General features: G+C 35.9%; 1 protein-coding gene across 11 annotated transcripts in view; it reads left to right on the plus strand.

The window, feature by feature from the left end:
- Positions 1 to 17,500, plus strand: part of MGAT4C (MGAT4 family member C) — a 3,121,932-nt gene that overhangs the window by 2,840,773 nt on the left and 263,659 nt on the right. For all 11 annotated transcript variants that reach the window (XM_044088415.1, XM_044088414.1, XM_044088413.1 and 8 more), the window contains one exon: positions 4,604 to 4,756. In XM_044088415.1, coding sequence (XP_043944350.1) covers positions 4,628 to 4,756 — 129 coding nt within the window. In that variant the 5' untranslated portion in view covers positions 4,604 to 4,627. The remainder of the gene's footprint in view (positions 1 to 4,603; positions 4,757 to 17,500) is intronic.

Below are 17,500 nucleotides of genomic sequence, written 5' to 3' on the forward strand. Positions count from 1 at the left end.
TATGGACTAGATTCTAAATAATTTTAAGGGTAGTGTAAGAAAGGGACAACTTCATTCCACAATGCTACCCCAATATGAAATACTAGCTTTGATCTGTCAGTGTAACATCATAGCTGGGACAGAGTACTCCATACAATTCCTGATGCTGCTCCAGTGCTGTAAGTATATAAGGTACATATTATACCATTTGTAGGTAATGAGATACACAAACATGCTGTATAAATAAATCTCATTATTTATTCTTAGCGCAGGCTTAACACCACCAAAACTGCTAGCCACAGAGATCTCCCAAAGTTTACTTGTCCATCCCCATGAAGCCACCTGTAAGTCAGAAATAGTACTCTATGCATTAGCGGAGGGGCATGCTGAAAAGCATCACACCTGAAACAGTCAAAATTTCTAAAAATAATCAGATTTGAATTGACTTTCTGTACAAAGGGGACAATTGTTTTTCTCAAACACCTTTATTGAATTATCACTTGTGACATGGCCAAATTTACATTCATATAAAAGTAATCAAATTATATTAACTTAACAAACATTATACTTCACATATAGCTTCATATGTTCATAGGTTGGTACTAGGTTATCGGCCCTAGGGCCTATACAAGCCAAGCCATAACAATTCCCTGGCTATTTCTTCCCACATAATTTACTTCCCTGGACCCCATACACATAATCTAAGCAATATTACATACATTATTCAATTCCTGCCTTTTTTTAAATAAGACACATCTGTGTTAAACCATCACTTACTACACAGGCAATCATACATTTATATAAATGAAACAAACCACACCAACACAATCCGAGTTGCAAGCATTTTATATTACAAACCATAATGGCACACTCCCAGTTGCAAACATTATATATCACTTATAATTTACCCAGTCTTTCTCACTCAGCAATACATAGCTCATTTAAGTCCTGCTGCCTTTAAACCTCATTCCTCCCTTGTATGTATTGTTCCCACAATTCCCATTTTTTTTCCTTTGTAGCTTGCTCCTACCCTTTTCTAAACATCTCAATTCTAGTTGTTTTAACTCCGTTACTATATTCACTACTTCCAGTATAGTTGGTTTAGAGTTTGATTTCTATTTTCTGGTAATTGCTTTTTTGGCAGCCACCATTATTAGACACAGCAAGGCCTTACCATGTCTAGGCAATTCCAATTCTATGTCTTAGCTAAGAAAAATAATTTCCCTTTTCAGACCAATCTGCCCACTCATCATCTCTGACAGTACATCCCACAGGAAATCCCTAAGTCTACCAACTCACCGTACTCCCAGAAAATATATTCCTAATTACCTCTTTCTTCCCCTTCACACCTCCAACATTTGCTGTCTGCCTAAGGAAAAATTCTCTGGAGTCTATGTAGGGTATAAAAATATGTAAACATTTCCAGGCAAAAATCCTAAATCTTGTACATTTTGTTGCAAATTTGGGAGATATACATATATCCTCCTATTGTTTCTTTATGAATTGCTTAGCCAATCTCTCTTCTCAATACTTTCTAATCTCCTCTGATTGATTGTTATAGTTATCATGCAATATTTTATATGCTCTACTAATTATTCCTTTTTTAATGGCAGCTTCTGTTCTAGATTCTATTAAAATCTCTACCAATGCTGGTATTTCGTTTAGAACCCCCGTAAATACTTAAACAGCAATGTATATGGTCATCAGTCAAAACTCCCAAATATGTCACTGACCATAGAAGAGCCCCACCTGTATGCCGGTAGTGGTACAGCAGGTATATGAGCTGCAGCACTACTGCTGTTATAAAGGGGATGATGTAGTGTTTCCACCGCAAAGGCCCATTCTCCTCACTGGGCCATGCTGTTACTTTACAGTTTTACACTGACACTGAATGTCAGTGTAACATTTTAGAGGGGGTACATTTAGGTGAGTTTGCCCTTTAACAAATGGATTTCTCTCTTTGCATTGTTTTTTAGAATGTCCAGTTCACAGTTACAGCCGACTCTGTTTTTCTTTTTGAAGTTTGACAGCATAAATACAGCCTTGTTCGATTTTGGTAGCATTTATTTTTGTAAGCAAGTTACAGAGCTTCAGCTACTGAAATACTGCTGAAAGCATTTCATTTATCTGTCTAGTGTTTGTATGATTTCAATCACTCATTTTACCTTATAGACCAGCATGCATCAAAAACTGTTGTTTCTGACTAATAATCTTTTCTTCACCTTCTTGTGGTAATTCAGTTTACAAACTTAAGGATTGTTTTATATAAGTTTATTAATGAAGAACATAATGTGACCTGACTACTTCCATGGAGATCCATTTGCACATTACTGTAAACATCATTAACGGTAAAACTAATTTGTTGTTGCTAAATGGCCTTTCTTCATTACTGGTTCTTGTAACGATATTGCAATTGACCATTCATAGTAGCACAGCAAGGAGTCAGTAACAATCATTAATAGATTCTGTTACTTCGTGATGTTCTACTCACACTATTGTATGATTTTACTTCTGTACTATAAAGGAACATCAACATGATTAATATATCGTTGAATGCAGTTCACTTTCTTACTTTTATCTGCCGGAAACAGAGGAAATAAGACAAAAGAGAGAGTGAAAGAATGTGTAAGGAAGTATCATGTTTGCACACAGACTTTTTCCAGGCAACTCTGAAGATATGTTTAAATAAGTGACCTGCTAAGTTATACAGGTTGCAAGTGGAAATTAAGGGACTCATACCCAATGCTACATTATGAAGCTCACCAGTTGTTCAGTATTAACATCATGAGATAAAGTAAAAGGTGTAAATTAATACTAAGGACTTTAAAGTATAGAAGGTGTTCTTACTTTGATGAAAACTACAAGGTTGAGTCATTAGTGGTATGAAACACTGCAGAGTTGTAACATCTAGTTCCTATTTGCCACATTTTATAGAGATGTTTGGAAGGGTTTTCATGCATCCAAATGGCACAGTCTATTCTTCAAGGGGTGGAGAATAGTCCCAATGTATTGATGGACATTCTACCATTTTGCTTCTGATTTTGACCATCATGGTGCACGAAAGGATCATAGACATCTATCTAGGAAAGGACACATGCTTATTCAGCCATTTTATTCCCATCTAATGATCATCTGACAGCTTAGCTTTTAGTAATGCACAGTGGAGATCTGTAGGATACTAAACATCACTTAAATTGCAAATAAGAATATTTTAAGGTTTCCTTAAATACATATGCATATTAGTAAACTTTTAAAAACATAGATCAAGCCAATGTGTTTGGCTGCAACCATAATGTTTGCACTATCCACAGGCTTCACTAGGATAGTACTCTAAACCGCACAGCTTTCTCAGATGAATACTGTATTTTATTTGCTAAGGGGAACAAGGAAAGCTATACTAAACTTTCAACACTTGTGTAATGCTGACATCTAATGTACAGAGTGAGATGCTGCCAGAACAGTGTGTAAAGTACCATCTGCAATGCAGAAGTGAAGTCTGCATTCTGTTTCAGTGTGGATAATTGTTTTTCCCTGGTTAAAAGGTAATCAGAATAAGTAAGTCCAAAAAGCAAGGAAGTTAAGGAACACTTGCTGCTTACAAAAAACCTTTTCGCAAGCTGTCAAACATGGATACCCTTAGACAATTTTCCTAATGCCAAAATACTTGAGCAAGTCACTAGACAGAAAAGTTGTAAGTAGAGTCCAGAAAATGCAATACTTTTTTACACGATAAGTAATGTTTTCCTACCCTGGAGTGTGGGTTGGTGCAATCTTGTTTGTTAGAATGGCACTGTGTACAGTGTTCTTTAATTTCACTATCCCCTCAACCCACCTAACCAGCTTCCCCTGCCTTTGTACTCACTGTAGGGCAGGCAGTATGCTGATTCTTAACCTTAAATAACCTTTCATTTTTGATGAGGACACTTTGCAAGAAGTTTAACATATATGACAAACTATCTTTTACACAGCACTAGTATAACTGTAGACCAAACTCATGTCTACTTTAACGATGAATGCAGGACTGTAAGAATAAAACGCAAACTATGTAAATGTGAATGTTTGTCACGTGTTTACCAAAGCAATACTTAAAAAATAATTTCTCTCCATCTGAGTGTCTGTCCCATTAAAAGCATCCAATATATTTTATAATGCATTTTAATTGATCAAATAAATACTGTTAATGAAACAGTCAAACCCTACTACTTTCACATTGCTTAGTAGCAGAAGCGAAGACTGATCATTCAGTTCTGAAAGCTTTGCTGTGAAGGCTGAATATGCCCCAGGCACTTAAAGCTTCATCATGGTCAGTTTGAAACTTACTAAAGCGTTTTTCTCTCCATTTTCATCCAGGTCACGCCCTGTTTATGTTACTCAGCCTTTTGCCCTCGGCAGTCCCTCTGTTTAATGAAACATTATGGTTTGATATAAACTGTTCTTGCTATAACAAGCATAAAGGTGAACAGCGTTCCAAACTGTTTGATCAAGCTGTGTATGTATAATTCATTTTAAGGAAGGAAAAATATGGCTTGTTTTTCAGACCTAGGACTGAAAGAACTTAATGTTTTCAACTATTAAACATTTATTAGCTCCATCACCTAAAAGAATATCATTTTTTTTATTCTAGGAGGTGTAATATCTAACAGCTGCCATGAGACTTGTCTGGAAATCTGTAGATAAAATGAGGTGTTTTCGGAAACGATCAACAATTCCTGTCCTGGGAATAGTAGCTACCTGCTTGCTTTTTATGAATTTATATATTGAGGATGGATATGTTTTGGTGAGTATGGTCATGTGATTTTATGTTTATGCATTTTATTAGTCCTGGGCAAATGTTAGACTGAAATCAAATTAATTGACACATAATTCAGCACATGCTAAATGCCTCATGATGTGACATCATATTACTAAATACTGTGCTATATACAGAAGTAAACTATTCTGTATTAACTGCATTACAGTGAAAAGGAATGAGAGAACACAGGAGTTAAAAGATTATAGATACACAGAATTACAAGATATAGTAACAGAAATTAGAAGTCAATGTGAGAACACATTAAAGTTTTTATTTTTGTAAGTTTTTTTTATATTTACATTTTTATTTTTGTTCAAACACACACACGCACACACAAACACGCATGCACACACACACACACACACACACACACACACACACACACGTAGATAGGCACACAGAGATGTATATAACTCTCTTTGTGTTGATGTGTGTGTGTGTGTGTGTGTGTGTGTGTGTGTGTGTGTGTGTGTGTGTGTGTGTGTGTGTGTGTGTGTGTATCTATGTGTTTACTTATTGTCAGAAGTGAGGAAAGGTACATAAGAAATGAGCAAATACTTCCTTTCTGAGAATGGTTAATGAGTGTGTTATTAGGTAAAGCTTTCTTCAGAGAATACATCCATATGTTCAGAAGTTTAGTAGAGAAGCTTCAAGGCCTACTGGTCATGAAAGAGCACGATGACCTGGATCTCGTGTTGAAACAGTCAGGCATCTGTGTAGTCATCCAGGCCTTTTTGAGGGCATGTTTTGATAGGATGAATTTAATTGAAAGGGATAATGTATTCCATATGCATGGAAATCTTTAAGATGTAAAGTTGTCACATGTCGTAGTACTGTCAATATTAATTTTTATTGATGCTGAGTGTCCACTTGTGTTCAGGTCCTGAGAGCTGGGTATTCTAATCATCATCATTATCATAAACCCCCTTTTCACATTTTCTACATGGGGTTGGGGTGTCATGTCAACTGTCTCCATCTATTTATTCAGTGCCACTCTCCTATATTATTCGACAGTCATGCTTGACTGTCACAGGTCTTCTCTCACACAATCCCTTCACCTCCTTGTTGGACTCCCTCTCTTACTCTTGCCTTCTTCTTGTTTGTCTCAAATCTTCTTCACCAAATCATCTTCTGCTTTTCTGCACATGTACCCAAACCAGTATAATATGTTCTCTTTAACCTTCTCTGTAATTGTAGCTGTTTTGGCTTCTGCTCTGATCTTATTTCCTTGTTTGTCCCACAGTGTGTAACCCACCACCCATCTCAGGTACTGCATCTCCATCACTTCTAGCTTCCACAACTACTCTGCTTTTACTGCCCACATTTCTGTCCCATAAAGTAGGACAGGCCACATTACTGCTTTGCAAACCTTACTTATCAGCTTCTTTGTTTTTCTTCCGTCAAACACAACACTGACACTTTCTTCCAGCTGGCTACAGCTCCTCTGATTCTAGCTTTGATCTTCTCATTCAGATTTCCCTTCTCCTCAACACCCCCAAGATACTTAAAGCTGTTAACCTGTTCCACTATTTTCCCTTCTGTTAAATTCTTAGCGTTTTCTGATACTGCCCTTTTGCTGCCATTACAACTGTCTTGTCTGTACTCAGTTTCATCCCATGTGCCTTCAGTTTTGCATTCCATTTCTCTATCCTTTGCTGAAGTTTTTTCTCAAAGTCTGCCTGTAATGCCACATGGTCTGCATGCGTCAGCGTTGTTGATTTGTCTGCTCCAGCCTGTAGTCCATCACCAGTATGAACAGCAGTGGACTCAGAGCTGAACCCTGATGCACACCCACTCCCATTGGGAACCCTTCTGTGAGACCAAACACTGTTCGTGCTTGAGTCATTAGGTCCTTGTACATAGCCTGCATTAATTTCACCAGTGTTTCCAGGATTTCAGACCACCACAGGACTGCTAAAAGCTTTCTTGTAACCTTGTCATATGCTTTCTCCAAGTCCAAGAATGCACAGTTGGACTCCTTCCTCATCTCTACCTTCTTCTCAACTACTTGTCTCACTGCAAACATTGGGGGCATTCTAATCGCTGGGGTTCAAATAGTAAGGGCTCTTTAACTATGTGCAGGTCAGGCATATGTATCATTAAGATACAGAGAAAGAGAGAGAGAGAGATATATGCAGTCATCTTTGGCTACAAGACATGCTTTGAAGTCTTTCGATCCTCCTTGTGAGGAATCTTTGTATGTGTTCTAGCTGTACTAGATGGAAGGAAATAGGTTAATGAACATGGTACAGTATTCATGAATTGGTCTGATATGGCCTTTGTAGAAGGGTCCAGTTAATTTTCTTGTACAGCTCTCAGTTACTTGGAGAATCAAATGGGCAACTCTGTAGGTTTTGTGGATGGTAGAGGCCGTATGGGTATCAAAGTACTCCAAGGCTGAACTACTCAGCTTTGCCTCGTTACTCACTCTCTGAGTGATGATGTTCCAGATTAACAGCCCTTGTGTTTTCTTTTTCCTCAAACAGGACCATTTCATATGGAGAAGCAGTAATATCCAGTCCTTTAAATTCTCCAGGAAGTGTGAGAAGTCCGACATAGTTGTGTGAACTTACAAAAGTTTACCTACAACATGAAGAATGAATAGATTATTCTTACTCCTTATCCACTAATTACCTAAATCAAAAGAATTGTTTATACAGATTAATTCATAATTAATTAAAAAAATCAGGGGAAATGACAGAAAGGTGTGGCCTTGCTTATAGGTTCAAAGTGAGGAATTCACCTAAATTTGTTGATTTAATCCTTTATTTAAGCCTTCCTTTCTACTCATACAGGTAAGCAGAAGGAAAATGAGCTCTATGTACCTAACAGTGTATTTTCTACCTGTATTATAAAATCAGGTTTTATTACTGAAGTCTTTACTTTGATAAGCCATTGCCAAGTCAAATAACATTTTATTGTATACTATGTAAATGTACAGTTTGTTGTTCTGCAGGTCTGCTGTTGCAGATATTGCTTTCACTGGTATTGTAATTGGGATACACACACACACACACACACACACACACACACACACACAAACACACACATCTATCTCTCTCTCTCTCTCTCTCTATATATATATATATATATATATAATGTATACACATTTTATATATCTACACACACACACACACACACATATATATATATATGTGTGTGTGTGTGTGTGTGTGTGTGTGTGTGTGTGTGTGTGTGTGTTTTATTTTATTTATTTATTTAGTTTACATTTGTTAACCAGGAAAGTCTGACTGAACACAGGTCCTTTTTCACCAGAGGCCCGGGGAGAAAAGCTCCACATACAATATTATTCAGAATATGTTATATACATGTTTAATATTAAAATACTGATTTAAACATTGACAAATTCATTGACAAATTTCTTGGCAGTAGACAAGTTGCTGAACATCGTTTGGTATTAATGCATATCTCAGTAGTCAAACTGTAAAACATGAGCCATATGAACTTTAGCTGAGTATTACATTTTATATGCTGTAGTTTTAGTATAAAGACAGTTTACATCAGCTCATAGGGAATCAAAGTTTGAAAAAGAATAGGATGACTTGGTTAGTAGGTGCTGAAGAAGTAGTCATAGCAGGGAAGATAAGGAGGAGGAGGGAGAGCGTTAGAAGGACTGTTTAGGAAGTGAGTGGTGACAGAATCTGAATGGTAGGTGATGGTGGGGAGGAAAATTAGAGAGAGAAAAACAAAGGTTTTAAAAGTTATCTGGGGTTATCACAATTACAGAGACGAGAATTTAGCAGATGTGATTTTAGGGCTGATTTGAAGGAGGTACAGGAAGTTAAGGTTATGATATTAGGGGGAAGTCTGTTCCATTGTTTAGCAATTATATTGCTGTAGAGGGATTCACCTGCAGGGTTATTGGCTTTAGATACTTGTAGTAGTGGTTTGTGGTTGGAACTAAGGACTCTTGTATTGGTGAAAGGGTGTAGTATGTTTTGAAGGGATGGTGTTTTGACTGGGGAGCAAAGCATGTTATGGGCTAGTGTGAGTTGATTGTATAGTAGAAGGTTGGGAAGTTTCAGCCAGGAAAGCTGTTTGAGAGGAATGCAGTGATGTATTCTAACAGGTGAATTAGTTGCGAATTTGACGATTTTATTGTAGCAAGCTTGCATCTTGGCTGGTTCTGATTTTCTAATGTTGGTGAGAATAGGGGAGGCATAGAGCAGGGTAGAGATGAAATGAGCATGAGCTATAGTGGCCCTGGTGCTATCTGTTAGGAATTGCTTTTTCTATATAAGAGACCTAGCTTTCTGTGTACTTTTTTAATAGTTAGGGATATATGTATGTCGAATTTCATGTTGGTGTCAATTTCTACCCCTAGCAGTTTGGTGTGGCTGACTGGAGAAATGACTGTAATGTTAGTGGAGGTGATTTAAATGTTGGGTTATGTGTTGTGTACTATGTGGGTGGAAAGATAAGGAGTTTCGTTTTCTTGGGATTTAATATTAGTTTTTAGTTTGTAAGCCAGTTTTCTACAGAGAGAAAGGAGGCTTGAGTTAGTTGTTGCAGTTCAAGGAGGGAGGAAGAGGCACAGATAAGTGTACGGTCATCTGCATATTGGATGACTGAGGCCTGTAGTGTGCTGTATGATATTTGTTGGTAAAGAAAGAAAACAGCAGGGGTCCCAGGATGGAACCTTGTGGGACAACTAGAGAAACAGGTAGTAGAGGTGAGAGCTCAAGATGCCATCTAACACCCTGCTGTCTGTTAGTTAAGTAGCTTCTTAACTAGGAGACAGTGGGGTAGCTAAGATTTAGTTCTGAAAGAGTGTTGATTAGACTATCATGATTGACAATGTGAAATGCTTTGAACAGATCAAGAAAGATAGCTGAGATTAATTCTTCGTTATTTCTATAGGTGCTTACTGTTTGGGTGAATGATGTAAGGGAGTTGTGCTGTGAGAAGGTCTAAAACCGTGTTGGGTTGTGGTAAGTAGATTACTGGACTTAACTCATTCACTCCGATGGAGTTCAGAAAATTTGCACTGTAACTTCTAATGGGCGGAGCCTAAGCATTTTCACAGAATCAAATTATGTCCTCACATTTCAAACAAATGTTCATCTCTCTGGAACCATAAGGATTACTAAAGAAGTATAAATGGTAAACTGTTCAGCACAAACTATTTTTATAGTGGTAGTATTCTTTAGGTTCTAGGTCTTAAACCAAATTGTATAAGTCGCAGTAAACACAGTAACTATTACATTTGTAATATTTTGTAAACAACTTACAATATCTCAGCAACCACTCAAGTTACACACATACTGTCAGAGCATTTTATTCAACTAGCTGAGAGCTTTCATATGAGGCTAAGCAGTTTTGTCTGTTACTTGGTTGTTGAGATATTTAAAAAAATATGAAAATTATATCTGTATAAATTATTATCATAAAAACAACAGTTAATATCTATTTACCTTCACTAGACAGAGGTCAAATGTTAATGCAGTTGAGTTTGTTGTTACGTAGGCTTTAAGATGAAATATTTTAAAACCTTGTACATAGCATGCTTTTAGAATTATTGATGCAAATATAAACAAGCAATATTCAACACCTAGAGATGTCAGTAAGAGTTAACTGCAGATGCACCTGGAGGCATCACTCGGATTTAATGGGTCATAATTTGAGTATGGATGCATCTTTCAAGCATTTTGGAGAGGGGAGATAAAATAGCAAATGGGTGGTAATTGGTAAACTCTTTGGAATTGCCTCCTTTATGTAGTGGAGTACTGTATGAGATTTTCCAGAGTTGGGGGACAAGGTTTTCTTTAATAGAGTGGTTTATAAGTATTGCTATTGTATATGCTACTGCCTCAGCAGCTATTTTTAAGTACTCAGCAGGTAGTTTATCAGCAGTGAGGGATGTTGGTTTTAGTTCACTAAGTAGTTTTCTGATTGTTGGTGTAGAAACAGGAATTAGTGTGGAAAGTTGTTCTGTAGTGTTGTTATTCATAGGTTCATAGGTTGGTACTAGGCTATCGGCCCTAGGGCCTATACAAGCCTAGCCATAACAATTCCCTGGCTATTTCTTCCCACAATATTTACTTCCTTGGACCCCTGTCTAGCAGGGTGACTGATGTGATCCCCAGGGTGAATTTCCTATCTCCCATCCAATTGTCAAGGTTCCTTCAGAAGAGGGCCAAAGAGGCACTCTGCTTGACATGTATGGGCAGTCTATTCCAGAGTCTGGGGTGTCTCTGGGTCAGGAACCTATCTCTCCAGCATGTTTTGTTCATTGTGATGACAATTCACAAACTTCCTCAGACAAACACAGTTGTTAACTGACTTAGTTTAAATAACCCTCCACATCAATGACATCATATCCTGTAAAACATTTTAAAAGATATTGTCCATTAAATCACAATGTAATCACAAGAACATATTTCATTCTACATAAAGTTCATTTCACCTATAACAAAACTTAATTAATTACATTAATTAACATATAAAAGCATATAAATATATACAAGTATATTAAAACATATAACAATATTAAAACTAGTACACAATCGGTCATTTAACGTCTATTTAAGTCCTTAAGCTTCAAAATGCATTTAATGGGACTGTATTCATTTAAACCGGGATAGGCATAAGCGTTAGTTAATACTTGCCACCATAATTCTCTAAGTTCTAACTCCACAGATACTGGCCCACCTCTAATATTAGCGTGCATTTGTTTGATAACAAGAAACAAAAATGAATGCTCAGGACATTCAATAATATGTTTAGCTAAAGATTTGTTTACATCTTTCCTATTAATGCTATATAAAGGTTCATATATTCTCGTTCTAAAGTGCCTGTCAGTTTTACCAATATAGAACTGGGGGCAGTTTTGACACTGGGCTAAATGTACCACACCAGTGGCATTACAATTATATTTACCCTTAACTCTATATTTATTTCTACCTATGGAAAAACTATTAGTCACTTTAATATGTTTACACATTCTACAAGAACCACATTTGTACATGCCTCCATCCTTTTGTAAAGGGGGCAATACAGTCTCAGCCAAATATTTAAGGTTCCGTCCCCTTTTATAAACAAGTTGAGGCATATCTAGTATCGTATTTCTAATAAAGGTGTCCTCTTTCAACACCACCCAGTTTTTGTATAGAATACCCTACACAATTTCAGCCTCAATACAAAAAGATGTAGTAAAATACAGTGAGGCATTAGATGTGTTACCTTCATTAGATACAGTATTCATATTAGAGGAATTCAAATTCGGACCACCAATACCACAGTCATTAGCATTAACACCATTAATGACTTAAATTCTACCAAGAATGGGTTTAAACCAACCATTATTACATTTATTACTAACCTCAGATATAAGGTTGTCAATCAAGGTAGATGGGTATCCCCTTGCTATAAACATTGTTTTAAGTAGATAACATTCATCCCAAATATCATCCTCTAGAGTGGTCATTCGGGCCACTCTAATTAGCTGGCCTTTAATAACAGCAAGTTTCTGATAATGGGGATGAGCACTACTGAAGTGAAGAAAACTATTAAAATACGTTGGCTTACGGTAGATTTTTGCAATATAACCCAAATTCACCATATCCTTAAAAAGTAATACATCCAAGAATGATATCTTAATGTTATTAAATTCGTAGGTAAAACTCAAAAATGAAGTAAGATTAGATAATATAGAGACACATTCCGCAGCCTCACTTTCATCACCTTTAAATAAAACAAAAATATCATCCAAATAACGTGTGTACCAGCAGACAAATTCTTTAAAGATGTCAAGTTTAAACAGAATCTAATTTTCTCAGTATGCCATAACGGTATTCGCAAAGCTCCCCCCACATGGGGAACCCATGGCAACACCAGATTTTTGATGATAAAAATTGCCTTTAAACAAAATATAATTATTAGAGAGCACAATGTCCAGTAAATATTCTATTAAGTTAATTTCATCACCTGAAACACCTTGCTTAAACAAAAACTTGCAAACCCATTTGATACTTAATTTCTGAGGAATAACAGTATAAAGGTCACGGACATCGATGGTTAAAAAAATCATTTGGTCATCAAATCTTAAGCCATTTATTGCTTCCAAAAAACTCCATGAATCCCGGCATATTTGTGGTTGATTCTCCAAATATTTTTTAAGTTTAGAATCAACCAGTTTAGCACACCCATAAATTATACTGTTATGTCTGTCCACAATCGGGCGGAAAGGTGGTTTACTCAAATTTTTGTGAATTTTAGGCAATCCAAAAATAACCGGTGTAATGGGTGAGGGCATAGTCAAATTAAAGGTTTCTAAATCAATCATACTATCAATAAATAAATCTTTAATCAAAACTCTAATACGTTGATAGGCTGCATTCAATTCATTCAATGAAACCTTAACATAGGTATCGGTATTAAGTAACATTAAGATATTTTCTTCATAAAGTTTATCACTCATTAAAACAAGCCTACCAGCCTTATCCAGTTTTAATACTCTAATTCTTTGATCTTTTAATAATTTTAATGCTTTTAATTCATTATCAGAGATGTTATTTCAACTAGATTCCCTACCTTTAACACCCATTACAAATAAATTACGTAAATCCAATTCACATAATTTTTCAAAAAATCTAATGGTGTTATGCAAAGGGGGATTAAAAATACTGGAAATATGTACATCAGAATTCAGACTAGGCATATTCCCAAGAAGACATAACAAATTCAGTTTACGTATGAAAACCTTCAGATCTAAAATGGTGTCAGCCACATTCATGTGCTTGGCTGGTACAAAAGATAGCCCTTTAGACAATACATTAATAAGTTCAAGAGATACTTCAAATTCAGTAAAATTATATATTTAAAGTCACCAAATGTATTCAATAAAATATGCGGATAAACAGTTTCAGTCATTTCTGGTGGCTTCAATACACAAGGATATGTATTTTCAATCATTTCTGATGGGTTCAATACACAGGGGCTAATAGTTATCTGTGGCGATGATTGTTCTTCCTCGGTTGCTGGTACCTGCCATTGTGGGGTCTTGTAAAACTACCCTGTACAGGCTTGTTGTTGTGAAAACCCATATTATGGACAGTATTAGTCTGTACCCTCTGTTGGTTTTGCAGCCTTTCACTGCGACGCGGAGAAGGGGGAATGGTATTATTCACATCTCCAGTAAGATCAATATCAGCAGTAATGTTGTTCAAGACATGAGAATTAGCCAAAGATTTGCCTTCCCCAACATTAAGCAGTTCACCACTAGTTCTCAAATTGGTGTTAAGGGGAGGTAAGGGGTAAACTGTACATTGTGTATAATCCCTCATATCACATGCCAACTTTTTATTTTTTGTGGCTTTTAGTCTCTCCAAGGTTTGTTCAATGCTAACAAATATACGTGAAAAATCATATTTATAACTAGGAAAGTTACTGTCCCCTTTAATAGCTTTTCCAAGTTCCAACAAATCATTCCTCAGTAACAAAATTTGTGCATCATAGTCTTTTATCAACAGTTCAAGGAATTCATATAATAATACCATTCCCCCTCCTCCACGTCGCAGTGAAAGGCTGCGAAACCAACAGGGGGTACAGACTAATACCTTCCACAATACAGGTTTTCACAACAACAAGCCTGTACAGTGCAGTTTTATGGGACCCCACAACGGCAGGTACCGGCAACCAAGGAAAAAACAATCGTTGCCGCAGATAACAATTAGCCCCTGTGTATTGAACCCGTCAGAAATGATTGAAAATACATATCCTTGTGTATTGAATCCACCAGAAATGATTGAAACTGTATATCCGCTTATTTTATTGAATACATTTGGTGACTTTAAATATATAATTTTACTGAATTTGAAGTATCTCCTGAACTTATTAATGTATTGTCCAAAGGGTTATCTTTTGTACCAGCCAAGCACATGAATGTGGCTGACACCATTTTAGATCTGAAGGTTTTCATACGTAAACTGAACTTGTTGAGTCTTCTAGGGAATATGTCTAGTTTGAATTCTGATGTACATATTTCCAGTATTTTTAATCCCCCTTTGCATAACACCATTAGATTTTTTGAAAAATGATGTGAATTGGATTTACGTAATTTATCTGTGATGGGTGTTAAAGGTAGGGAGACTGGTGAAATAACATCTCTGATAATGAATTAAAGGCACTAAAATTACTAAGAGATCAAATAATTAGAGTATTAAAACTGGATAAGGGTGGTGGGTTTGTTTTTATGAGTGACAAACTTTATGAAGAAAATATCTTAATGTTACTTAATACCAATACCTATGTTAAGGTTTCATTGAATTAATTGAATGGAGCCTATCAACGTATTAGAGTTTTGATTAAGGATTTATTTATTGATCGTATGATTGATTTGGAAACCTTTAATTATTTGACTATGCCCTCACCCATTACACTGGTTATTTTTGGATTGCCTAAAATCCACAAAAACTTGAGTAAACCACCTTTCCACCCGATTGTGGATGGATGTAACAGTATAACTTATGGGTGTGCTAAATTGGTTGATTCTAAACTTAAAAAATATTTGGAGAATCAACCACAAATATGCCGGGATTCATGGAGTTTTTTGGAAGCAATAAATGGCTTAAGATTTGATGACCAAATGAATTTTTTAACCATCGATGTCCGTGACCTTTATACTGTTATTCCTCAGAAATTAGGTATCGAATGGGTTTGCGAGTTTTTGTTTAAGCAAGGTGTTTCAGGTGATGAAATTAACTTAATAGAATATTTACTGGACATTGTGCTCTCTAATAATTATATTTTGTTTAAAGGCAATTTTTATCATCAAAAATCTGGTGTTGCCATGGGTACCCCCTGTGGGGGGAGCTTTGCGAATACCGTTATGGCATATTGGGAAAATGAGATTCTGTTTAAACTTGACATCTTTAAAGAATTTGTCTGCTGGTACACACGTTAGTTTGCACGATATTTTTTTTTTATTTAAAGGTGATGAAAGTGAGGCTGCGGAATTTGTCTCTATATTATCTAATCTTACTTCATTTTTGAGTTTTACCTACGAATTTAATAACATTAAGATATCATTCTTGGATGTATTACTTATTACTTATGTTTTCTTCACTTCAGTAGTGCTTATCCCCATTATCAGAAATGTGCTGTTATTAAAGGCCAGCTAGTTAGAGCGGCCCGAATGACCACTCTAGAGGATAATATTTGGGATGAATGTTATCTACTTAAAACAATGTTTATAGCAAGGGGATACCCATCTACCTTGATTGACAACCTTATATCTGAGGTTAGTAATAAACGTAATAATGATTGGTTTAAACCCATTCTTGGTAGAACTGAAGTCATTAATGGTGTTAATACTAATGACTGTGGTATTGGTGGTCTGAATTTGAATTTCTCTAATATGAATAGTATATCTAATGAAGGTAACACATCTAATGTCTCATTGTATTTTATTACATCCTTTTGTATTGAGGTATATTTAGCCCAGTGTCAAAACTTCCCCCAGTTCTATATTAGTAAAACTGATAGGCACTTTAGAAAGAAAATATATGAACATTTATATAGCATTAATAGGAAAGATGTAAACAACACTTTAGCAAAACATATTATTGAACGTCCTGGCATTCATTTTTGTTTCTTGTTATCGAACAAATACATGCTAATATTACAGGTGGGCCAGTATCTGTGGAGTTAGAACTTAGAGAATTATGGTGGCAAGTATTAACTAACGCTTACACCTAGCCCGGTTTAAATTAATACAGTTCCATTAATTTATTTTGAAGCTTAAGGCCTTAAATAGACGTTAAATGACCAATTGTGTACTAGTTTTAATATTGTTATATGTTTTAATATACTTGTATATATTTATATGCTTTTATATGTTAATTAATGTAATTAAGTTTTGTTATAGGTGAAATGAACTTTATGTAGAATGAAATATGTTCTTGTGATTACATTGTGATTTAATGGACAATATCTTTTTAAATGTTTTACAGGATATGATGTCATTGATGTGGAGGGTTATTTAAACTAAGTCAGTTAACAACTGTGTTTGTCTGAGGAAGTTTGTGAATTTTTACATTCAAAAGAGCTTATAATAAATTGAATTAGTTCTAGTCTGGTGAAAGCCCTTTGCCTGTTTCTTTCTTTAAGTTATTTTGTTTGTTTGTTTGTTGTTTTGGAATTTAGTCTCCTTGGTTAAGCCGAAAGAGACAAACAAAAGTCTCCTTGGTTAACCACGGGGCATAGTTGGCTTTAATTCTGATGGTTATGAGAGGGCCATGATAGTTTAGAATTTTAAGGAAGGTAGAATTAAAGTATGAAACAGCCTCATCTAGGTTTAAGGGATGTAGGGGGAGCCAGTTGCATCTTTTCAGTGCTGTTATAAAGTTACTGGAGTTGAAGGGGGTTTTTTTTACTGTGGATTTCACGGTATAAGGTGGGTTTGGTTACATCGGTTCATTGTCTGGTTAGGAAGGCTGGAGAGTGATCGCTTAGGCTATCTGGTAGGCAGCCTGAATGGGTAATTTGCTCAGGTTTTTTAGTTAGCATCCAGTCAAGGATTAAATGTCTCTCAGATTTTTGTCAGCTCTGGTTGTAGACTGGATTAATTGGGTAAAACAGTGAAGATTAATAAAATTAGTGGGGTTATTGGATTTACAAGTTAACCAACCTATATTAAAATCACTAATTATCATAGTTTCTTGGGGAGAGAGTTTGAGAGCCAATGTAGTAGACTTTCTAAGGAGTCTA

The sequence above is a fragment of the Protopterus annectens genome, chromosome 11.part0, assembly GCF_019279795.1.
Source record: "Protopterus annectens isolate FY-2018-M chromosome 11.part0, PAN1.0, whole genome shotgun sequence".
Lineage (NCBI taxonomy): Eukaryota > Metazoa > Chordata > Ceratodontiformes > Protopteridae > Protopterus > Protopterus annectens.